The following is a 26,267-nucleotide window of genomic DNA, read 5'->3' as shown; positions in this document are numbered from 1 at the left end:
TGGGCTACACAGAATATTAGAAATGGGTTAGAACAATATGTAAGAGCTAGCCAATAAGAAGCTGGAACTAGCTGGGCCAGGCAGTGTTTGAAAGAATACAGTTTCCGTGTAATTATTTCGGGGCATAAGCTAGCCATGTGGGCGGCCGGGTGCCGGGGACGCAGCCCTGCCGCTCCTATTTCAACAATATATTATGAATTTCAGCTTTTAAAATGATTATGTGCAGAAGATTAAAAGGAGAAAAAAAGATTAAAAGGAATGCAAAAGCCTTTAAAATATTGCAAAGGTTGAAACTAAAAAAGAGCAAGCATTTAGAAAAATGAAGAGTATTCTTTCAATTATATCCAGTATGGAGCAGGTGCTATGCATGAGGTCAGGGCAAGAGACAACTCGGCCTCTGATGGGTATTACATAATGCCCATAACTGGGACTGGCTATGCAATCAGGCTGAGGCAGAAGGGTTAAGAGTTCAAGGTCTGCCTAGGCTATAGAGAAAATTCAAGGCCAGTGTGGGTAAGTAAAATCCCGTTTCAGCAAAAAGTGAGCTTGGATATAGTTCAGTGGAAGAACACTAGCATGCATGAGGCCCTAGTTTTAGTCCTTAGTACTGCCCAAGAGAGAGAGAAAACAAAACAAAAAACCACAGGTTAATGTTCCACCAAATGGTTAAAGTGTAACCAGCACTTATACATCCTCGAGAAATGGAAACAAGACCAAACACTAAAAATACAAGGAACTGGCAATAAATATGGGGTGTCCCATACGAGAAAAAAAAATGGTTTGTACAAATTATATGTCATTAAAAGATTTGCAATTACCTACATTAAAAAAAATGTCTGCTGTAGTGGCACACTGTTTTGTTCCTAATACTTAGAAGGCAAAGCAGGCCCTGTCTCCACAGTGAGTTCCAGGCCAGCCTGGTTTACAGTGAGACCCTGTCTCTCAACAAAACCAAACTAGTCAAGTGGATAATGAATCCTTGACAAGAATTATACAACGTCAACAACTACAGTGCTCTTTTGTGGTAAGATTTCCACACTGGTATGATATCACCCATAGCAAGAATATGTAGAAATAGGAATAAAGCTTTTTTCCCCCCACTTGAGACAGGGTCTCACTATGTAGCCCTGGTTGGGTTGGAATTCACTATGTATTCTAGGCTGGCCTTAAACTCACAGATATCTGCCTGCCTCTGCTTTCCAAGTGCTGAGAGTAAAGGTGTATACCACCATATCAAGTTCAGTATTTCTGACAAAAGTTTTCATATAGCTTTGTCGATCATGACTGAGAAATGTCAGATGGAGTAGAACACACCTAGGAAATCCTTCTTTTATGGTTTGTGATGCTAGATTTAATAGATTTAACATAGCATCTTTCCATGCAAGGAAAGAACTACTGCTGAGCCACACATCTATTTTTCCCTAGGTATATTTTTTTTTCCCTTTTTGGTTTTTGAGACAAGATCAAGTCTTGACTGTCATGGGACTTGTTATATAGGCCAGGTTGGTCTAGATAGACCTCACAGAGATCCTCCTGCCTGTCTCCAGAGTGCTGGGATTAAAGGAGTGCGCCATCATCCCTGGTTCTAGGCACATCACATTTTAACTGACTGGCCAATCCTTTTGTTTTGTTTTGTTCCCTAGACAAAGTCTCATTATGCAGACCAGGCTGGCCTCAACCTCTCAATCTGCCTGCTGCAGCCTATCAAGAGCTGGGATTATTGAATGAATTACCACAGATGATCCTAATAGGTGTTGATAAAATTTTGTGCTAGTGTAAGAATTACGCATACGTGTGTGTGTGTATATATGTGTGCACACGCACATGCATGCCTATGGCCTGTGTGTGTGTGTGTGTGTGTGTGTGTGTGTATGTGTGTAAGCCAGGGGTCAATTTCAGCTGTTGTTCCTTAGATGCCATCTACTTTGTTTCTTTGAGACAGTCTGGCTCAAAGCTTGTCAAGTAGGTTAGGCTGACTTGCCAGTGAGTTCCACGGATTCACCTATTTCCATCTCTCTAGTGATGGCTGGGATTATGGGTGAACACGATCAGAATTTTTTTTTTTTTTTTTTTTTTTTGGTTTTTCGAGACAGGGTTTCTCTGTGGCTTTGGAGCCTGTCCTGGAACTAGCTCTTGTAGACCAGGCTGGCCTCGAACTCACAGAGATCCGCCTGCCTCTGCCTCCCTAAGGCGTGCGCCTCCACTGCCCGCTTTTTTACTTGTCATCTAGAGGTCAAACAAGGTCCTCATGGATACATAGCATGCACTTTACTGACTGAGCTACTGTCTTAAACAGTGAAGTTGATTTTTATAAAAAATTTGTTTCTGGGATAGCCTCCCTGTGTAGTCCACGTCGATCTTTCGCCTTTGTCTCTTCAAGTATTACCACTGCAGCCACTTTTAGCTAAGTACATTTTTTTATATGGTTTGTAGAACTCTGTACCAGGCTCTACCATTCATTTTCGGCTTCTTAGCTGAAAGACTATAGGATGTATAAAATAGGATTATCACATTTGTAAATGATACACAGCTGAAAAATTGACATAGCATCCAACATTAGATGACATTTAAAAATTTCTACAAAGGTTAGTAAGAAAGAGGCTTCCAAGGGAGATTCAAAGACCCAAGATTAGTTTAGGTTGGTTTACATATGCCATAAAACAACAAACAGCCAGGCAGTGGTGTTGCACGCCTTTAATCCTAGTACTTGACAGGCAGAGGCAGGTGGATCTCTGAGTTCAAGGCCAGCCTGGTGAAACCCTGTATGGAAAAACAAAAATAAAACCCAAACAAACAAAAGCAACAGCAACCAGTGAGCTGGCTATGTCGATAAAGGCACTAGTCAAGCAAGTGCGGCAACCTGAAGGGTGAAAGAGAACCAACTACACAAAGTTGTCTTTCTGACCTCTCCTAGTGCACTATGGCACGTGCACCTCTACCTTTCTATCTCGACCTCTCAATTAAAAAAAAAAAAGAAAAAAATGCTAAGTATCTATGAACTGAAATTTAGTATTATTTCAGAAAAAGCCAGTGACTTAACCACAGTGCCCTGAAGAAGACAGCAAGGCTGAACTATCTTTTGGTCCCATCACAGCCATTTGTTGGAGATGATTTTTTTTCCTTTTGAGACAGGGTTGTCTTAGAACTCTCTCTGTTGATCAGGCTATACCTTATTACTGGAGGTGGTAACTTATGAACTGGGCATGGTGAGGCAAGTGTAGGCCAGCCTGTGACTCACAGTGCAACCTGTTCTGAAACCCTCAACTGCCCTGCTGCTCCCCCCAATCTTGATGAACCATCGCAGAGAAGCCCTATCCTATCTCAGTGTTTCTAAAAACACTATGATCCTTCTCACTTTCAGCTCTATATCTATAAGATATAAACTGAATTTATATCTTATAATAGACTGATTTTGATTTTTTTCTATTTGCTTCCCACTAGAATTGGGGATGGCAGAGATAAACTCAGCGATCTTATCTGGAATTCATATCTTCAAATAATCCTAAAGGAGAGGCCAGGTATGGTGCCACTGTTTATAATCCCAGCACTCTGAAGACAAAGACAGGACGATAGTGAGTTCTCCACAGTCTGCCTTACATAGCAAGACACTATCTAAAAATAAAATAACTAAACCAACCTAAAACAAACAAAAAAACCAAATATGAAATGAAAACACCCTCAAACAGAAAGTCATGCAGCAGGTAGATGTGTTGACACTCACCCATGCCAGATTTACCATCTGGGTATGTGTAGACTTGTCCATTATTTTTGATAATTGGGAGATTGGAAGGTAAAGGAGCAACTTCTTCTTCACTCTCTTCGGAGCTGGAGCTGCTACTTGTGTCCTCACTGCAGCTATCATAGCCGTCAAACATCCCGAACGAATCTTCTTTTTCTTTTGGATTGTGAAGAATGTTCTGTCTTTGTAAAGAAATCAGTGACATATGACAAAGTGCTCACATATAGCTCTTTACAAGCCCTTAATACAAGTTAAGTGAGATTTGACAAATGAAATCTAGAACTGAGAACAGAAATTTTTGTTTGCTCATTGGTATAGGGTCTTTGTAACAGCTTGGGTTGGCCTCAAACTCAGGTGATTCTCCAACTTCAGTCTCTCAAGCTGCTGGGATTATAGGTGCAGGCCTAGCAGAGCACATTATCTTTTAATGAAATATGAGATACTGTGGCAAAATGAACTTCTCTACTATGAGACACAAACTAGTTTGCAAATTTAATAATAATCAGAGAACTGAGACTGATGTAATGACTTGTGTATTTAACGAGGCATGTCCTGCTTCCCCTCAAAAAAAAAAAATCACACCAGATCCAGTCTTTTAAAAAAAACGAGATATAGTTGGGTGGTTGTGGAGCAGGGACGCAGAGGCAGGTGAATCTCTGAGTTCCAGGACAGTTATGGCTGTTACTCAGAGAAATTCTGTCTTGAAAAACAAAACAAGAAAGAAATGCAAACAGTATTTCTTAATTTGCCTTTTTTAATCTAAATTCTAAATTGCTTTAAAAAATAAATGTGTGTGCATGTTTTTGTCTGCATGTATGTCTGTGTACCAATTGTGTGCCTGGTTGTTAGATCCCCTGGAACTGAGTTATATGGACCCTTATGAGCTGCCATGTGGGTGATGGGACCTGAACCTGTGTCCTCTGGAAGAGTGTCAACCACTGAGTCATCTTTCCAGCCCTGTTTCTTATTTTGATGTAGGAGGATCTTTTTTTGTGTTGATTTCATTGGTTAAATAAAGAAACTGCCTTGGCTTTTTGATAGGGCAGAAAATTAGATAGGCGGAGTAGACAGAACAGGATGCTGGGTAGAAGGCAGTGTGGCAGACGCCATGGCTCTCTGACTCGAGATGGATGTAGGTTAGAATCTTCCCAGTAAGCCATGACATCGTGGCAATCACAGATTAATAGAAATGGGTTAATCAAGATGTGAGTTAGCCAGTAAGAGGCTAGAGATAATGGGCCAGGCAGTGTTTAAATGAATACAGTTTCTGTGTTATTATTTCCGGGGCTAAGCAGGCCTGTTCGCTTCATCACTACATTATTCTGAAACAAAGTTTGCTTGTAAGGCTGGCCTCAATCCTCCCAACAGCCCGAGTGGCTGAGATTATACAGGTGTGTCTTTGGTACCCAACTTGGTTTCTCAGATCACTTCATGTAACCTCAAAAATACTGACTTAGGCGCATCCCTTGGAAAATTTTGTGTGCATCAATAAAAGTAACTCCCAGCTCCTTTATAGCACTTGTCTGTTGTTCTGAGCAACTTTTGGATAGTTTTATAAATCAAATCTATCCTCAAAGAATCAAAATTTGATACTATTGGAATATTTAAAGGAGAAATCAGACTGGTAGGGAATAGGCTAATCTTTATTTGATAGTGTGGTACTATGAACACAGAATTCTGACCAGCCTGCCAATATTACTTGAGAACTCAAGTTTTTTCTTAGTTACCAGCAACTACTTATCAAACATACGTGTACCTCACTGTAACTGTATACAGCAGACACAGTTCTCATAAATGGTGTCATAGACTGAGAAATGGAGCAGTTATGGGCAACAGAATAAGAGCTGATAGCATATTCAATGGTGATACCATCCTCAGTGAAGTGCTGCATAGTACGTTCATCTGGAGATAAGGTCTTCCTTTTGGAAGGAAGCCTGTTAAGACACAGGATGTTCTAAATGGGGTAAAATGTCCTCTTTTAGGGAAACTCCTTAAGCTCAGGAAGTAAGCAACTCAAGGCTGCAGGAAGTCCCTGAAACTGACCAGATATGCTAGATGCCCACTCCCTAAGCATATAAGTACTAAGAATTGCTGAGAGACACTGTCTGGAAGAGGCAAGAGACCAGCTGAGCTACATGTAGTTTGTGTAGTATTCTCCAGGTTTCCAGTTTTTGTGAGCTGTTACCTATGCTGGGGTAGGCTTTGGTGACGCAGCTGTCATTGAGTCATTTCTGTTCCTTCTAAGTAATCCCTAACCCCATACCCAAGTAACCCCAATAAAACTAACTGACTCACCAAGTTGCAATTCGGTGGTATCCTTACTTTGATTTGTCATCAGTGCCTATCTGAGGCAAGTAGGCATTTGCTCATGTCTCCCCAGGAATAGTGTCACACAACATGAGGTAAGAAACAAAGGGTGACCCTTGAATATCTTCTGTTGAAACAGGCAGAAGGATCAAGATAAAGGATAATGAGTTGGGCACAGTGGCTCATGTTTTAATCTCAGCACTGGGAATAGGTTGGGATATAGAGTGGTGTGAGAGTGTGTATATGTGTGTGATTGAAGAGGCAAATGGATCTCTGTGAGTTTGAGGTCAGCCTGGTCTCCATTGTGAATTCTAGGGCAGCCAGGGTTACATAATAGAGATCTCTGTCTAAAACTAAAACCAAAACCAGAAGATAAAGGATTTGGGCTATAATAGCCTAGATACATTAATAGTGCAGCTATGCCTATCAGGAGAGAATGGAGACAATGTACAGGAGGATTTGTAGTAAGATCATAATAGTCCTTTTAGGCTAACTCAGGTCAGGATTCTTTTCCCCACAGGGCCAAGAGAAGACTGTGTATGAATGATTTATGCCAGTATATGATTTACAATGTTAATACCAGCTAGATTAGACTCGGAATCTCAAGTAAATTCACGCAGAAATATCCATGAAGACTTCATGGAGGGCAGTGAGATAGCTCAGTGCTTGTAGCACAAGCCTAATAACCTGAATTCAGTCCATGGACACCATAGTGGAAGGAGAGAACCAACTATTGGAAAATTATTCTGTAATCTCCACAAGTGCCACGACATGTGTGCACTGGTGTTATGTGTGAGTGTGTGTGCGCGCGCGCGTGCGTGCGCACCCCCCCCCCCCAATAATAAGCCCAGCACTAGTAGACCTGTGATTTCGGGGCCAGCTTGAGCTTCAGGACAGATAGGGCTATACAGAGGGCCTTGTCTCAAATAACAACAAAAAAATCCCCTTAAACAAAAAAATCACCCAAGTCCCCAAAACAAAAATAAAGACCCCCAAAGTTTTCATATATGCCTACTACACATCCAGTTCATTTAGCAAATAATACGTGTCAACTCAATAGTTTATTCTAACCCTACTTTGAGAAATTACTATCTTGAAATTTCAAGGGATTAAGATTCCAAATGGCAGTTTTAATAATTACAGACCGTTAATATTTTAAAAAGCGTTAATGCCAGATATGCCTTCTAATTTGCCTTCTGTTGCCATGATAAATACTATGACTAAAAGCAACTTGGAGAGGAAAGGTTTACTTTGCTTACATTTGAGCCCATCACTGACAGAAGTGAGGGTAGGAACTCAAAGTTAGAACTGAAGCAGAGGCAATGGAGGAACACTCCTTACCGCATTGTCCTCTGGTTTGATCTACTAGCTTTCTTAGGGAGCTCGTGTACACCTGCCTAGGGATGGTACCCCCTGCTCCTCCCCCACCAGTGGGCTGGGTCCTCCTATAACATTAAGTGTTCCACAGACTTACAACAGGTCAGTCTGACTTGAGCAATTCTTCAACTGAGGTTCCTTTTCCCAAGGTGATTCTAGGCTTGCCAAGTTGACAATAAAGCTAACCAGCTAACCACCTGTTATTCCAACACTGAGGGCTGAGGCAGGAGAATCACAAGTTCAAGGTTAGCATCTGTTACATAAAGTAGCACGATCATTTAGGAATTTTTTTGTGCTTTCAAGGTGTTTTAGAGCCTTTAATATGATTATAGCCATTATTAAAGAGGATATACAGTATGCAGTAAACATCTAATTTATTCTGAAGGCTCAGGTTCTAGAGGAATGCTTTCTGACCTTTTCTAAGGTTCTACTACACACAGAAAAGATCTTATAAACATGTGGGAGAATAATTCCCTGGACAAACCTAGGCTGAGAAATCTGGGCTATGCCAACATACCATATGAGTACTTGACATATTTGTAAACGTTAAAAAAGGTTGCTTTTTTTAAAAAATTATTTTTAGTTATTAAGTATATTGTGTGAGGGTAGTGCCCATGGAGGACAGAAGAGCTCATACCCACTGGAGTTGAACTGCAGGTGGTTGTGACCTGAACTTGGGTTTTTTCCAAGTGTAGCAGGTGTTCTTAATTATTGACGTTCTCTGTAGCCCAACTTCATGATTATTTATGCCACACTTCTTGGTAAGCTGTATAAAGGAGTCTTTTCTACTCATTTTCTGAGTGGACAGAATTTTTTGTTTTTGTTTGACAAGACAGGTTTCTCTGTAGCTCTGAAGCCTGTCCTGGAACTCACTCTGTAGTGTGTTGACTAGGCGGCCACAAATTCACAGAGATTCGCCTGTTTCTGCCTCCCAAGTGCTGGGATTGAAGGTGTGTGCCACAATGTCCAGCTTTTATTTTTATTTTGTATATATGGTATTATCTTATTATTGTTATGCATATATGGGTGTTTTGCACCACATTTATGCCAAGTGCCTGCAGAGTACAGAAGAGGGTACTGGATTCTCTAACTAGAGTTACAGATGGCTGGATGATGGGAATGAAACCTGGAAAAGCAGCCAATGTTCTTAATCACTAAGCCATCTCTCCCCATAGAATTTCTTTTCTTTTTAAAAAATAACTATAGATAGGCCTATCCTGTTGAGTAAGTCTGAGCAATTACTGTTTTTTATTGTATGAAGACCCTTATGGCAAGAAGTGGCTGCAGCCCACCAGTACTTCCAAAGCTGAAACTACTTCAAGTTTTATCAGGTGACAGTGATATATAATCCAGGTAGTTGTAATTTTCAGATTTGTCAAATATTACCAAGTAATTATCAGCAACCACCAACTATTAGTAGAAACAAAATGCAGGTCAGAAGAGGTTGTTGAATCCCCTGAAACTGGATTTACAGGCAGCTATAAGGGTGCGAGTTAAATGAAACTGGTCCTCTGCAAGAACATGCTGTTAACCCCAGAGTGGACAACAATGAGTTCAGTCAGGGCCAGTGAGACAGCTTACCGTCTCACCTGAAATAGATTCTCAGGACTGAGCAGAGAAAGGAGAACAACTCCTGTACACTGTCCTCTGATTTCTACAGTCAGAGGCATGCATATATCCCATGCTCTTCCTCTCAAGACAGAGTATCCAAAATCCAATTAACAAACACATTCAGAAAACAAAGTAAAACAGATGGATCAAATACCATTTCTGTACTCTAAAAGGGAATGTAACTCCAGCCTAATATATACCACATGAAAAGACTGGTAGAAAACTGGAAATTGAAATGCAAAAATACAATTTACAATATTATCAAAAGTTACGAAATAAATGTGGTAAAAGAGAAATGAGAAAATAGTACCAACAAAATAAAGATCTAAATGGAGAGGAGGATCATGTTCTTTTTTTTTTTTTTTTTCTTCCGGTTTTTCGAGATAGGGTTTCTCTGTAGCTTTGAAGCCTGTCCTGGAACTAGCTCTTGTAGACCAGGCTGGCCTCGAACTCACAGAGATCCGCCTGTCTCTGCCTCCCGAGTGCTGGGATTAAAGGAGTGCGCCACCACCGCCCGGCCTGAGGATCATGTTCTTGAACTAGAATTAATATCACTAAAAGGCCAACTGTTTTTCTTCTGGATTTTTGAGACACCTTTATCCACATTCCACATCCAACTACATGTTGGAAGTTGCCCATCCACATAATATTAAAAAACAGTTAAGAGAATAAGAGTAAGGCAATCAGAGACTGGGAGGAAGTATTTGTATACCATGTACATGACAAAGATTTGTACTTAGATGACAACAGCAACGAGTATTGAAACTCAGAGAGCTCAGCAGGTGGAGAGTTTACCTAGCTTGCACAAGCCCGGGGTTTGGGTTTGGAGGTGCAGTCAGGAGGATGGTTAATTCAAGGTCATCCTGGACCACAATCCAATTTGATGCCAATGAACTAAATAAGACCCTATCTCAAAAACAAAACAAACAAAACACCCCCAATCTCCTTAATGAATGGCTGGAGATATAAACTTGTAATCCCAGCTACTAGAAAGGCTAAGGCAGAGAACTCCAAATCTGAAGACAGCTTGAGCAATTTACCAAGACCTTGCCTTACATAAAAGAATTAAAAGAAAAAAAAAAAAAGGACTGATAATATAGCTGGAGTGGGCACAGGGCCCTACCTAGTACTGAAAGAGCACGCAAACAAACAAAAATACAAACCTAAACAGAACAGTGTGGGGCCACTCCCAGCACTTAGGTTAGAGGGCTGCAGGAATTCAAGGTCATCCTCTTCAACAAAAATGAGTTCTGGGTCAGACAGCTTAGAGTATAAGAAACATTATCTAAAACAAAACAAAACAAACCTACAGACAGAACAAAACAAACACACTCCCAAAATAATGAAAGAAAAACCAAAATCACTTCAGTGACTAAAACAATCTATTTTAAAAATGAGGCAAAATACTTAATAGACATTTCAAAGTTACTCAGATGGCAAATAAAGACATAAAAAGCAGCTTAATATTTTTAGCTATTGTAAAATGTAAATTAAAACCAGGAGACAGACTGGCCGGATCGCAAAACCTGTAATCCCAACATTTATGCCTTTAAAACCAACCCATACAAAGCAGAGGAAGACCAATGCTTGAGGCTACTTTGGGCTACACAGCAAACTTCTGTGTGAAAACAGCTAGATAGGGCTCAGTGGTTAAGAGCACTGGTATCTCTTGAAGATGGATCTGGGTTTGATTCTTAGAACCCACCAAGTGGTTCACAGCCATCTGTAACTCCAGCTGTAGGGGATCCAGTGCCGCTTTCTGACCTCCACAGGCACCAAGGATACACATGGTGCATTTATATATGCAGCACACATAAAATGAACAAACTGACTTTAATTCCTGCAGAGGTAGGTGGATCCCTGAGTTTGAGTTGCAGGACAGCTGGGGCTACACAAAGAAACCCTGTCTTAAAAAGATAAAAATCAAAAAGCAAGAAAAAAAAATTCTCTCTCTCTCTCTCTCAAAAAAAAAAAACAAAAAACAAAAAACAAAAACAAAAAACAAAAAAAAAAAACGAAACAGAAAATGGATAGGAGTTGTAGCCTAGCTGGTAGAGTGCTTGCATAGGAAGACTGAAGCCCTGGGTTTGACTGATCCTTAGCAAAGCATCAACTGGGTGTTGTGTCACATGTCTGTAATCCCAGCATTTGGGAGGAAAAAATGTTCACTATCATTCTTAAGGATGAATCCTAGACTCTTGTTTCTTCAAATACCACTACCACCTTCACTTTTGAGCCCCTTCAGGAATGCAAGTAGGAATCTACACACACACACACACACACACACACACACACACACACACACACAACACAGAAGTATATACACAAGCACATTTAAGGTAATCGTGAATCTATACTTTTACTTCCAATCCTTACTTTACCCCCCTAAAGACTTTTCCTTCTCTTCCCAGTCTATATGCATTTTTCTTTCAAAGAGAGAAGGGTGTCCTGAGAGAAAAATCAACTTATTCAAGCCTTTTATTTGGTATGTGTGTGGTATATCCATCTGTTTTTGTTTATGTAGGCGAACACGCATGAATCACAAGATCAATTTTTGAGGAGGTGTCCTCAATCCCTCTCCACCCTATTTGTTGACATGCTATCTCTCACTAACTGATTCAGGTAAAGAGGCTGTCCAGAGAGCTCTAGGAATCTGCTGTTCTTTACCTTCCTTAGTGCTGAGATTACATGAGTCTGTGGTGGTATTTTGTTTCTGTTATAACAAATAAAGCTTGCCTGAAAATAAGAGTGCGGAGTTAGCTACTAGTTAGCCATAGAGGCCAGACAGTGGTGGTACACACCTTTAATTTTAACACTCCCAAGACAGAGGCAGGGGATCTCTGTGAATTCAAGGTCACCCTTGACAACACAAAATTGGAGTCTAAAAGAGAATGAGGCGAGCAGTGGTGGTTCACATTTTAATCCCAGCACTAGGAAGGTAGAGACAGGAAGTGATATGGCTAGGCAGAGAGAAGAATGTAAGGTGGGAAGAGACAGGATCTTGCCTCTTTAGGTCTGAGGTCTCCGTAGAGACAAAAAGTCACCTTTACTTCTCTGATCTTTCAGCATTTACCCTGAGATCTGACTACAGGTTTTTATTATTAAGACCAATTAGAATTTGGTGTCCATTACCATGCTTGGCTTTTTACACTGAGGTGGGGACCCAAACTCAGGCCTTCTTTTGCAATGCAAGCTCTTTATCAATAGGGGCATCTCTCCAGCCCCTTCTTTTTTTCTTAAACACAAAATTTCATAAATGATAATCTACATAGAATATATATCATTCCTTTCTTTGTAAAAATATCTAGTTTTTGATATTTTGTATGCTCCAATAAACTTATCTATATGTGTTTTATATTATGGAAAGTAAACAGCTAGTATATAATACAGTTAGTTGCAAAAGACTGAAACATAGTAAAGTCCCTTCAAAAGAAATTTGACCAGATCTGTTTTTGTTCCAGCAATATCTAGAATGCTATCCCAGGGGATATATTCTCATTTTTGTTAATGATGATGGATGAAAATGATCTGTCAGTATAGTCCTTTACACTTCTTTGGAAAGAAATAATGTCAAACTTTCAGGAAGACTGGAAGAACTGCACAATAAATGCCTGTGCGCTCAAATTTACTGGTAACATTTTGCCCCATTTATTTGTTCTTCTCTCTGAATACATAGTTTAAACCATATACACTACCCCTAAGAATAAAAACATTCTTTCATACCTACACTAGGTTTTTCAGCTTAGGAAATTTATTAATAATTTATATTAATAATGTATTAATAATGTTGTACTTTTCTGTCAGGCCTAATCTAGCATTTGGGAAGCTGAAGCAGGAGGAATCTGAGTTTGAAGTCAGCATGGGGTACATACATAGCAAGTTCCATGCTGACGAGTTACGCAAAAAAATTTAAATAAAAAATAACTCAAATAACAAAAACAAACAACTATATCACCACCTCCAGAAACAAACCTAGCCTTTAGGGCACTAATTGCTAATCCATTATCCATATTCTGACTGACTTAGTAATGTCTTTGGAAGTTTATTTATTTATTTTTGAGAACACAAGTTCTTCCATTTTTAATAGGATTTTCTTTCCAGTTTGGGGTTTAGCTGGTATGTCTTCATTAAGTTATACACTGCTATAATAGTGATGACCTGTTTACAAAATACTGCATCTTGAGGCACAGGATGGCACCTTACTGGTGATATTAATTCTGAATAGCTGGTAAAGGTCTAGTCTAGTTTTCTCATCCTTTCCCCAGGACAGTAACATGCACATATTTTTTTAAAGGTTTGTTTGTTTGAGACAGGGTTTCTCTGTGTAGTTCTGACTATTCTGGATCTTACTATGTAGACCCGGTTAGCATTGAACTCACAGAGATTTGCCTGTCTCTGCCTCCCGGGTGCTGGGATTAAAGGTGTAGACCACCATAGCTAATACCATTCTTTATAGTAATCTCACATCTAGTTTAGTATGTGATAATTTTTGACAAACAAAATTAAAAATTATTTTTCAATTCTAGTACTTTTAAATGTTGAAAAGGCAGGATTTGCCCAGAGTTGAATTAACTGCTAACTCTGAGGGAGTGAACAGACCCATGTTGGAACTTCCAGAGCATAGCCCTGTCATTAGTAATAAATGACTGTAGGGTAAAGTTCAGAAACATAGAAGTACATGATAGAAACCTAGTACTTACAAGTGGTATTTCAAATCCGAGGTAAGATTTCATAATGATGTTACAGCAGTTAGGTAACCATTTAAAAACATGATAGATCCTTCTCACCACTCATGAGAATGAAGTCGAAATGACCCAGAGACTTAAAGATAGAGAGAAACTGTACAAACACTAGGAGAAAATGGAGGTGAATTTTTCTACATTACACTTTAGGGAATTTTTTCTGATGTTGACTCATAGAGATAAAGGGGAGGAAATGCTGATCCAGTGAGTGTGTATACTCACCATGCCCAAGACCCTGAGTTTGATCTCCAATATTAAAAAAATAAATAACTTGGTACATTTTATCACACCACCCACCCACCCACCAACCAAGAAAGGGTCTTACTATGCAGCTTTGACTGGTTTAAACTCACTTTGTAGAATAAGTTGGCCTTGAACTCATAAAATCTATTTCTGCCTGCTTAGTTCTGGGGTTAATCAGATTTTTTTTAATTCCATGCTAAAAAGTTTCATAAACTTTTTTATGAGAGCAAGATTTGCATATAAACCTATACTAACTACAAACAACCGTGGGGAGAAAAGGTTTTGACTAAAAATTCAAAAGAGAAAGGTCAAAAGGTATATAAACAAAAGAAAGTATGAAGGTCTGGTTGACCTGTGAGTGCCTTTGATACCAGCTCTAAGGAAGAAGGCAAATCTTTGAGTTCAAGGCCAGCCTGGATCTACTTAGTAAGTTCCCAGGTCTACATAGGGAGACCCTGTTTCCAAAAAAGGTGGGGGGTGAGGGGTAACCAGTAAAACTATCCTATGTTGAGATATGAGATGCTGGGTTTTTAATACAGGAGTGTGGGGATAGCATGTATAGAGTTAACTTTTTAGGAAACTGTTTTTGCAACGGGTCATTTTATATTCCTAATAATTTTCTCCCCCACCAGACCCCCTTAATAAATTTGTCCACTGACAGAGTAAGCCAGATCAAGATGAATTGAAAAAAATGTAACTCTATACATGTTATCCCCACACTCCTAGGTATTTAACACACGAGAAATGGTATCAAAACATCCATATAAAAAGAGACAGAAATGGTCTAACAGTCCCATACTGCAAACAATCTAATTAGCAATCCCCAGTCTGCAAAGAGTACAAACACAGGAACCTGAAACCCTTAATTAAATAGCAAGCACTATGTACTACATATACTCACATGTGCTACTCTGCTAGGACTAGCAGCATAGGTTTGTTGATACCAACATTACCAGAGGTACATAGTGCTGCCTGCACTGTACTGTTTCAGCTACAGCTATGCTGCCACCAGGCAATAGGAATTCTTCAGCCAGCATAACATCTCACGTCGTACACGGAGCTGATCGAATGGAATACTGTTATGGTGCACATGACTGTGTTTCATCCGTCTTCCATGTGGGAAGGTTCTGCCTTTTCTTTTTTTCAAGACAGGGTTTCTCTGTGTTGCCCTTGTTGTCCTAGAACTTTCTTTGTAGACCAGGAATTCAGAGCTCCTTCCTGCTTTTGGCTGTGGGGATTCAATGCAAGCAAAACCGCTGCTTGCCCTTTCTTTGTTTTTGACAAGGGGTTTTGTCTTGTAAATCCAGGCTGGCTTTGAATTACCAGGAGGTTGAGGCTGTCCTCCTATCTCTGCTCTGGATGGATAACAAGTGTATACCATGACTGGCACAGTTCTACTGCCAATAACTGTATGTTTTGGCAGTGCATGGAAACTTATTATTTTATATTCTATCTTGTCCAATTATTTTAAGACAGTTTTGCTATTAATTTTCTAGGGCTTTTCATATTAAACAATCACATTACCATGAAACTTTTATTTCTTCTTTCTCCATTGTTACCCCTTTATTTCTCCTATTCTGTTTATGGGCTCATACTTTCAGCATACCATTAAACAAAAGAGACAGTGAGAACACTTACTTTGCTCTGGGTCATTCTTATTAAAATGCTGGCTTTAAGATTAAGGTGCATATTTATTTGTTTCAGGTAGTGTCTCTAACTAGTTGAGGCTGGCTTTTAACTCTCAATCTTCCTGTGCCACCATGGATTAACAGGTATGTATTTTCATGAGTCTGGCTATTTCTCTACCATTTAGAGACTACTTCATGACTGTCTATAGTCAAACCTAGTTAGTTATTTAATACTGTGTAAGGTGCCTATTTATTATTAAGACAAAATGTTAATAAATCATCTATGGATCCATTCTTGCTTTTTCAAGTTTTTATTAGAAAAGGTGTTTACAGGCCTTTAGACCAAGTAATATGTTAAGTTACACATATTTCTAAATATGGAAACATGTTATTTCCTTAAAAACCAGAGACTACATATTCAAGGTTTACAATCATATTCCTGCCTTATCAGCACTTTTTATTTCTTTGTACTATCTTTATCAATTTAGAAGTTATGTTATTCCTGCATTATAAAAACAATTGTTTTTCTTCATTTTGCATACTAATGTAGCATTGGGAATACTTCTACTTTCTACCCTTGTATTTATTTTGTTCTTATTTGAGCTAGTTGTTTATTTTTATTGATGTGCTTAGGGTTATCAGTGTTCCTCTCCTCCCTGCTCTGAGCTGCAACCTACAGATTAGGATTACAATAATTTAGCACTTTTTAGAGTGCTACGTCTTGGTGGGTCAAAGTATTTACAATGCAAGCCTGAGGACCTGAGCTTGACATAACGTAGGAGAGAACTGATATCACAAAGTTGTCCTCTGACCCCCATATAAGGCACACATTTGTGAATATGTATGCACATAAACACACAACTAACTGAATTTTAAAAATTGTAATTTGAAGCTGGGCTTGGTGGCACAGGTCTTTAATCCCAGCACTTGGAAGTCAGAGGCAGGTGGATCTCTGTACAAAGTGAGTTCCAGGTCAGTCAGGGCTATTACACAGAGAAACTCTGCCTCAAAAAACCAAAACCAAACAAAAAATCCAACCCCCCCAAACAACAACAACAGATATTTATAATCGTATTTTCCTCTAAATCCCCATGAAGCCTTTTACTAATGAAAGACACACTTTTGAATGTGTAATAAGAGTTCAAGACTTCCTGTCTAATCTGAAAAGCTCTCATGTACCTTTCCTATCAATTTCTACTTTTGTTCTAGAGTTCTGTTTTTATAAATGCAGGCTGAGAATTCTTTATTTTTTTTTTTTTAATGAGACAGGTTTTTGTTTGTTTGTTTGTTTTTTGTTTTTTTGTAACCCTGGTCATCCTGGAACTCTGTAAACCAGGCTTACCTCAAATTCAGAGATTTACCTGCTGGGCTTAAAGGTGTTTATCACCTTGTCCAGAGGGTTTTCTTTGTCTTAAATGCTTCAGAAGCCTTTAATTCACAAAAGGGAATATATTATATGGTATAGGTTAAAAATATTTATTTAAAATGTTTGGGAGCAAATCAAAACAACTCTGATATTCCATCATCAGAATGGAATGGCCAATATCAAAAACACCCATGACAACTTATGCTGGAGAGGTTGTGGGGAAAAGGGAACACTTCTCCATTGCTGGTGGGAATGCAAGCTGGTACAACCCTTTTGGATGTCAGTGTGGCAATTTCTCAAAAAATTAGGAAACAATCTTCCTCAAGATCCAGTAATACTACTTTTGGGTATATATCCAAAGGATGCTCAATCGTGCCACAAGGACACGTGTTCAACTATGTTCATAGCAGCATTGTTTGTCATAGCCAGAACCTGGAAATAACCTAAATGCCCCTTGACCGAAGAATGGATAAGGAAAATGTGGTACATTTACACAATGGAGTACTACACAGCAGAAAAAAATAACGACATCTTGAATTTTGCAGGAAAATAGATGGAGCTAGAAAACATTATTTTGAGTGAGGTAACCCAGGCACAGAAAGACAATTATTACATCACTCACAGATGGTTTTTAAACAGAAAGCAAAGAAAGCCAGCCTACAAACCACAATCCCAGAGAATTTAGACCACAATGAGGATACTACGAGAGACTTACATAGATCTAATCTACATGGGAAGTAGAAAGTATAAAAAGACAAGAGTAAATTGGGAGCATGGGGACCTTGGGGGAGGGTTGGAGAGGCGAGAGGCAGGGAGGGGAAAAGAGAAAAGTGTAGAGCTCAATAAGTATCAGTAAAAGAGAGAGGGGGGGGAAATGCTTAGGAGAATTAGAATTTTAAATATAAAAGCAGGCATTGATCTCATTTGCCCTGCTACAGTTTTTAAAATAGCTGGGGTTACAGGTCTGTACAGTTTCAAATGTGGTCTCACTACGTAGCCTAGGCTGGTCTTGGGCTAATCTTCCTAGACTTTGGGTGTGAATACCACACCTAGATTATTTACCCCTTCTTCCTGAAAGACAAAGTCAGATTAGATAGTTAAAGCTGGACTTTACCTTGAAATCTCTGCCTTTTCCTTTAAGTGTTGGTGTTACAGCTGAATATCACCGTGCACCAGTCTTTACATAGAAGTATTCTTATTTTTGGCCTGGAGAGATGGCTCAGAGGTTAAAGGCTAGGCTCATAACCAAAAATATAAGTAGTATTCTTATTTTCATTACACCTATGTTTTTCTTTTTTTGGAGACTGGGTCTCACCATTTAGCCTTGTCTAGCCTGGAACTAGCTAGTAAACTAAGCTGGCCTTGAATTCCCAAGCATCCTCCTGCCTCTGCCTCTCAAGTGCTGGGATTAAAGGTATGGCAACTTTTCTGGCCCCCTTTTTAAGAATTTATTTTTATTTTATTTTATGAGTGTTTTGTTTGCATGAATGTCTGTCTACTACTTGTGTCTCTGGTGCCTGTAGAGTTCAAAAGAGGGTGCTGGATCCCTTGGAACTAGGTGACAGAGGGGCTGTGAGCAACCATGTAGGTTACTAGAAGAGCAGCCAGTGCTTTTTTTAAATTTTGTTTTTGTTTTTCAAGATAGGGTTTCTCAGATTGGACCTGGTTGTCCTGGAACTAGCTCTTGTAGACCAGGCTCAAACTCACAGATTCTTTGCCTCCGAGGACTGGGATGAAAGGCGTGTGTCACCACCAAACAGCTAACAACATTGGTAAGCCATCTTCTCTCCAGCTACTAACTACACCTACGTTTTGACTGTGTACTATCACTTCAGGTTAGGTCAAATTTTCTGCCTGTGTGGTGTTATACGGTATTCAAAATGTTTTGAGTTTTGGGATACTTCAGACTTTAGATTTTTCGGGTCAGGGAAGGTCAACCTAAATTTAAGATTAGGAGCTGGCCATTGGCAGTGCATTCCTACCTGTAAGCCCACCATTCCAGAGATTGAGGCAGGAGACTGCAAATAGAAGGTCATTTTAGGTGACACAGGAATTCTGTCTCAAGAAAATATGAACGTTTCAGTGCCTAATTTCTTTCAATCAGCATGGCATATGAGACCCATCTGTCACTACATCTACAAATGGTAATGGTCCATTGCCTTTTATTACTAAGCAGTATTCTACTTTATCTATGTATTAGTTTATCTTTTCTCCATCCAGCTTTGACTATGAACAACATTGTCACTAAATTTTTATATAAGGAACAAACACATTGCATCTCTTTATGGGGATTTCTTCTAAGACCTCCCCTTACCCCAAGAATGGCAGAAACTGAGAGGATAGTTCTGAACCCTATGTAGACAATGTGTACTCCCGTACAATAAGTACCTAAAAAGAATTTTAATTTATACACTAGGTATACATTATGTATCATTAATAAAACATCACAGCCATATAATGTAATGAGAGTTATGTGAATGTACTTCACAGAATCTTACCGAGCTCTCTCTTCTAGTGACGACACAATGAGTATACAGTGAGGATGATAGAGATTTAGGGTGTTATATACATAAAGGTATTTGAACACAGCCTGTGACACCTTGACAGTCAAGCTGATAATCAAGATGGATAAGAAGTAATGGTTGGATATGAAGTGTGCAAAGCATGGAAAAGTTGAACAAAGAATAATTCATGATCTAGACAGAGATATGAGACGTTTTCTCAAATCTTTTTTGTTTCGTTTTGTTTTTGAGAGAGGGTTTCTCTGTTTAGCACTGGCTGTACTGGACCTCTGTAGACCAGGCTGGCTTCAAACTCATAGAGATCCATCCATCAATCTTCCCAAGTGCTAAGATTAAAGGTACATGCCACCACTGCTTCGCTATTTACTCAAATATTAAACTTGTGTGATTAAGTTCAGATGAGAATTTAAGAGATTTAGAAGCTAGAAAGCTACTTAGCTGTGCTGGCCTGTCTCATTACAACACTAGGACCAAATGCATAATCTGGTTAGTGATTAGGTCCAGATTCTACACTTTTGAGTCCAATTTATTGTTCTATCAGTATTACAAATCTGGATGGCACAATCACTTGGACCTCACTTTACTTTTTTTTTTTTTTTTTTTTTAAAGAAAATCTAGCCGGGCAGTGGTGGCGCAAGCCTTTAATCCCAGCACTCGGGAGGCAGAGGCAGGCGGATCTCTGTAAGTTTGAGGCCAGCCTGATCTACAAGAGCTAGTTCCAGGACAGGCTCCAAAGCTACAGAGAAACCATGTCTTGAAAAACCAAAACCAAAACCAAAACCAAAAAAAAAAAAAAAAAAATCTAACTTACTACAAAGAAAGAATGTGTGATAAAACATCTTACAAATGGGCTGTTAGCTCTTCAGGAAAAAAGTTATGAAACTAAGCATGAACCTGAAATGCTATCTAAAAAATAACATAGCTTTATAAAAATTAATTAGGAAACACAGTGGCCTAGAGGGTCTTAAAGATTATTACCACTGTTTAATTTTTGTGTGTGTATATATGTTAGGGATTAAACTCAGGGCCTTGCAAATGTCAGCAAGCACAGGCCTTTAGCCACATCCCGGGTGCATTTTAAAAATGTATTTGGAACAGGCATGATTGGTGAGATGGGTGGAGAGAAACTTGCCATCAAGCTTTATGACCTGAGTTTGATCCAAGGATAAAGGTTCTAAGCCATTTTCTGACCTCCACACACGCTATGGCACGCAACGCCCCCCTCCAATACAAATATGCAATAAATAAAAATTGAATGAAAAGTCATATAATCACTGAATAGAAGCTATCCAATACTGAGTTAGAGACATACATGTATACAAGGGGTTATTCTCCCATGCGTAACAAAATTTAAGAGATTAAAAAAAAATTTAAAGTCTAAAAATAAAGTAGCCTTTAAATTACAATGCCAAACACCAGAAATATAAAAATCTACTAAATTTAGTATGTCTGCTCTTAGACTAGACTACGAAGTAGGTGCAAATAATTGAGCTACAATGCTTTAAATAAATAATATACAAGCAGCTTTATAATAGGGGTGGCAATTGTACAATGAAAAGTAGATCTGGGAAGATACTGACAGAGGTACTCCATTTTTAAGTGCAGTAACTGTATGGTATTTTGTGTTTAGACAAATAAAGCTTGCTTGGAGATCAGAGGGTGGAGCGAGCCACTAGTTAACTGTAGAGGCCACACAGCGGAGGCACACACTTTTAATCCTGGCACTTGGGAGGAAGATCCTTTGAGCTTTCACCCTAAATATCTGACTTGACTTAGGGTTTTTACTGTTAAGACTAATTAGGATTGTGCTTCAAGTGATCATCACATCTCTAGATGGAGGCTTACAGAAACCCGATGAAAAGATTAAGACTTGATTCTCACCCCATATTTCAGATGACGAGAATGACACTTAAGGCAACTCGCCTTAAGATAAAATAACAAGCAAACAGAGCCAGAACCCAGACAGCTCGCCCACCCATTTTGTTCAGATCTTATTTCTACTACACTAGAGGAGTTCAAACCCCAACTTAGTGTTTCCCTAACTAATTTGGTAAGAAAAACTTTCTGGGACACACTTTAAACAAATTCTTGGCAGGGCTTGGTGCACACACCTAAAACCCTAGCAATTTGGAAGCCGAGGCAAACACAGGTTCAAAGCCAGCCTGGGCTATGAAATGAGACTTTGTATAAAGAAACCAAACCAGGCTAGGAAGATGGTAGAGTACTTGCTGCCCCAGCACTAGGACCCACATTCAGATTCTCCTGCACCACATAAAAGAGGTCACAACAGTGAAATGGAGACAGGTAGATCCCTGAGGACTTTAGTTAGAGACCCTGTCTCAGAAAGTAAGTAGAGAATAATAAAGAAGAAAACACCCAATGCCAACCTTTGGCTTCCAAATACATGTATGCCTTTGTAACACACACACACACACACACACACACACACACACACACACCCAAACCAGACCACCACCACCAAGTTTTCAGATGTTACAGCAGAACTAACAACCACCAACTCCAGGAAAGGGGTATTTGTAACTAATCCATAGATGAGCCCAGTGATTACATTGTTCTAATAGTTGCACATTCAATTTGGAGAGATATGGCTGTTTAAAAATCAAGTAAAAGCAATATGATAAAATACCGAATGTTTCTGTCCACTAGCTACATTTTAAGTGCTCAACAGGCACTGGGGCTGGTGGTTTCCATACTGGCTAGCACATATAAATGATATTACAATTACTGCAGAAAGTTCTATTAGATATCAAGGAATGATTCTATACCCACCCTTCAATTATGAGGAGAAAATCAAGGTATTTGATGCTGTCCCACAAGGCCACAGGGCTTGACAGTGGCAAAATTGCAACTTAAGCCTCTTCTAACAGTGTTCCCCTGACTATCACTGCCCGTTTCTTACATTCAGGGTTTATTCAAGCAGATTTATAGCCTTTAACTTTTCATTATGCTTTCTAGCAAAGCCAGAAGAGAAACTATAAATTCGTGGCATTGGGTGTGGGGGGGTCCTTAATAAAAAAGCTTAAGAAATATTAAGTTCTTGGCTGGAGATGTAGTGTAACAGTGCTCGGCACACATGAGGTTCTGGGTTCACTCATCATCACTGCATAAACTGGATATGCTGGCCCACGCCTATGAATCACAGCAAGTTGCAGGCCAGGAAGGGATATTTGAGACCCTACCTCAAAACAAAAATCAAAAATTCCATGACAATCTAAAAGTAAAATATGCATCTTTATATTATTATTAAGGTACTAAGGATACCCTATTAGGACCTATTAGAAGATAAATCTAAGCTTGTAAATACAATCTTTTCTGTCTTTATGATTTTTACTGTCATGTATTTGAAACCCTGAGACAAAGGACACCTTACGGTCTTTGAATTTTATATGGAAGGCTAATTTTCCTGTTGTTTTTGTGAAATGGGGGTTTTTACTGTACAGCTCTGTATATGCTGCCCCTTGGGTGGTGGGATTAGAGGCAAACACCACTATCTCTGGCCTAGGCAGGTATGGAAACAATTTTAAAGATGAAAAGGTGAGAATTAAGGAGCAATACAAAACAGTCGATTTCTCTAATTTTAGAATGTGGTTATTCAGATCACTCCTGGCTTTCAGTAATTTAGTACTTTAATGGATATGACATTAGCACAGTTTTTTATTCATAAACTACAATTATGTTTTAGTTTGAATTCTGCGTTTTAACACAATTTAAAATAATCTGCTTTACTTTTATTTACAAAAGTAACTAAGGAACAAGAAGGAGCACCTGGGTATCGGGAAAAGACCAAGATAATAAGATCCGTGTATATAGCCAGTCATAAAAATACAGTGATGCCCTCTTCAAAAACAAAACCAGTTGTTCCTGTCTAGTATGTTTAGAATGCAAATGCTTCAAAGTCAGTCAAATTACGTCATGACGGCTCATGTTTAAAGTTAGCAGAAAAAAACAACTTAGAACTCTATAGTGACTCAAATTTCAAAGATGTGAGTAAAGAGCTCCGCAAATTTTCACAGCTAGAATTCAAATCTACATTAAACTTTAGTGACTAGCCCTGCGAGAGGACACTGTATGCTGAAGTTCACTGAAAGTTACAAAATGGCTAAAAACCTTGGCTCACCAGAAAACATTATCAACAGACACTTATTCAAGACAGCTTTTGCCCTAATCTGCAATGCATTTGCAATCCTTGAATATGGGGTTCTATATAAATAGAAGCTACTTGGTATTCAGAGGAGGTGGTGCAAAAACAGCTATTTTCTTTCTAAACACTCTTTGGTGCTGAGGTAAACAGTCTGAAACAGAAGAGCAAAGCAACAGTTTCTATCATAGGTTGGAGAAGAGAAACAAGTTTGCTTTAACAGTATCAGGAGCTACTGGAAGTTAAGCACATCAGTGGGTGCCAATCTGTGTCTGCAAGTGAACTACGAAGGGACAAATTCTGGTGCATATGAATGCTGGGAGGACTAAAAATACTTAAAACACAAAAGTAAACATTAAAGTGCTATAAACATTTTCAGTCTCATATAAGATATAATTGTAAGGGGGAAAAAGATGGCTCAGTAGGTAAAGGTGCTTTCTGCCAACCTTGATGACCTGGGTCTGATTCCTGGGTTCCACAAGGCAGAAGATGATGAGGTGATGACCTCAACCTGTCTTCTGACCTATACACACAGAATGTAGTATGCCCTACCCCATAAATAAATTAATGTTAAAAAAGAGCATTTTTGACGTTTTGGAGGGGACACGGGTTTGCAAAGACCACAAGTCAAACTGATGGGAAGAATACTTCTGATTATTTGTCTTCCAGGTATTGCCTTGATCAGCGTCAGTACTATTCCTTCCCCAGGTCCGATTTTAGACCTTTTTAGGAAAAGTGATTCAGGCAACAGGCAAATGTACAATCACAGTACTAAGGAAAGAAATGGTGTTAAAATCCCTAATCTCAAAAAGGAATACTAGAGAGACAGTCATGAAGTCCCCACATAGCAAGTCTGGCTTCCGGGAGAAAAGTACCAACCATGTTCAGCCATGTAAGTAGCACACTTACAACTGACCCTGCAAAGTTTTCAGTTGGCCTTCACAATCTCTCAACTCTCCCCACCCCCTCCTGCACTTCCCTGCTCTTCTTTCCTGGCACACAAAATATAGGCCAATGAGCAGTGGGTGGGTGAGGAGGATGTGAGAACAAATTGAAGAAGTAAAAAAGGGAGCAACTTAACCAGGACATGAATTAGACTGAAGGGTCTAATACGGGCAGACGAACAAGTATCAGAAAGACTGGAAATAACGGAAGGTGCCTTCCTCGGCGGCAGCGCGTGTTCTATGTGTGTAGTTTAAGTAGAGGTCAGACTACCTACCACTTGTCGGAAGCCGGACAGGGGCGGCTGCTTTGGGTGACTTCTAGTGTCTCTTCCGACTCTGAAATGTTAGGATTTCTAGTTCACAAAGGAGACCGTGAAGATGATGGAAGTCCACCGACTTGGAACTCTTCTGAAGCAGCAGCCTCGGCGGCTGACTCCCCAACACCACTCCTACGTCTCCCTCCCACACGTGCCCACCCCGCCCCCTTTCAATAGCAGCACCTCCACGTGCAAAATGCCTCCCGGCACTGGCCCCCCTCTAGTGGGTTCCTTCCCCTGCAAAGCCCCGAAACTCTGTCTGCGCCTGCCCCCACACCCCAGAGAAGTGAGGACACCACTCTCCCACCCTTGGCAGCTAAAAAAGGAAAAGTCTCCCATCTAGACTTTCTCCTCAGCCAGAACGGGGCTGGGGACGGGCAGAGAAAAACTTTCTTCTCGTATGTTTTTTTTTCCTTTCCCAGAGATTTGAGAGAACCCCAAGTCAGAGGTTGAGGGGGGAGGGGAACCCCTTGAACGTTAAACGGCCAGTAGGGGGAGGGGAGCTCTGGAGACGGAGGGGGCGTGGGAAGAAGAAACAGCCCCGCGAGCGGGGTCCCGGAGTGGCAGGCGTCCCCCCCCCCCCAACCTGGCACACAAAGCGGCTGCTGCGCTCGGCTCTCACCAGATCCTTTGTGTTTTCCATCAGGGCCTCATGGGTAGGGGCCGTCCGTGCTCCCCGAGCCCGCGGCGCCCCCTCTCCCCCCGAGCAGGGGGCGGGCGCCTCTCCCCGGGACTGTGGCGACTACAGGGGGGGACCCCCGGCTGGGCCCGGGCCAGTGGAGACAGTGGCAGCCCCCGGATTTCCCCCCCTTTAACTCGGGTGGCCCCAGGATATCAACAACATTAGCATAGCCCTCCCTCCCCAGCGCGCCTGCGCCGTGACCCGCGCCCCGATTGGCCCACTTCCCCACGTACCCTCCTCTCTCCCCTCCAGCGTGGGACCCTCTGCAGGCTCCGTACTCCAAGGACCGTACCAAAACCAGCAGGCGATGAGGTAATGCGGGCTCGCGGCAAGGCGCGGGGCCCAGAGTCAGCAGGAAGAGGAGTTTCTGTCAGACGCTTTCATTTCTACCCTGGCCTTCTTGAGTCCCTTCCAATATGTTGCCTCTGAGAAGTTGTGCTGGGAAAATTTTCCACTCCAGGCACGCCGCTTCCCCCTACACCCGGAAGATCGGCCTTCCCAGAGGAACTCCCACACGGGGAGGGGCTGCCGGGCTGAGTGCGAGTGACGTAGCGCGTGAGTGGCGGTCACGTGGCTCGAGGCGGCGCAGGCTCCTTCCGGCTCCCTGGGGCTGGGCCGCGGCGGTGAGCT

General features: G+C 40.5%; 1 protein-coding gene across 1 annotated transcript in view; it reads right to left on the bottom strand.

Annotated features, from left to right (window-relative positions):
- Window positions 1-26,018, bottom strand: part of Mbtd1 (mbt domain containing 1) — a 66,368-nt gene extending 40,350 nt beyond the window's left edge. Inside the window, exons 1-3 of the mRNA XM_050156791.1 lie at window positions 25,871-26,018; window positions 3,610-3,921; window positions 3,356-3,437 (exon numbers count right to left, since the gene is read on the bottom strand). Coding sequence (XP_050012748.1) covers window positions 3,356-3,437; window positions 3,610-3,875 — 348 coding nt within the window. The 5' untranslated portion in view covers window positions 3,876-3,921; window positions 25,871-26,018. The remainder of the gene's footprint in view (window positions 1-3,355; window positions 3,438-3,609; window positions 3,922-25,870) is intronic.
- Between the last annotated feature and the right edge of the window lie 249 nt (window positions 26,019-26,267).

The sequence above is a fragment of the Alexandromys fortis genome, unplaced genomic scaffold, assembly GCF_014885135.2.
Source record: "Alexandromys fortis isolate MF-2015 unplaced genomic scaffold, M_Fortis_MF-2015_v1.1 scaffold_31, whole genome shotgun sequence".
NCBI lineage: Eukaryota > Metazoa > Chordata > Mammalia > Rodentia > Cricetidae > Alexandromys > Alexandromys fortis.
The sequence above is the reverse complement of the archived record's forward strand: the minus strand, read 5'-3'. Positions and strand labels throughout refer to the sequence as shown.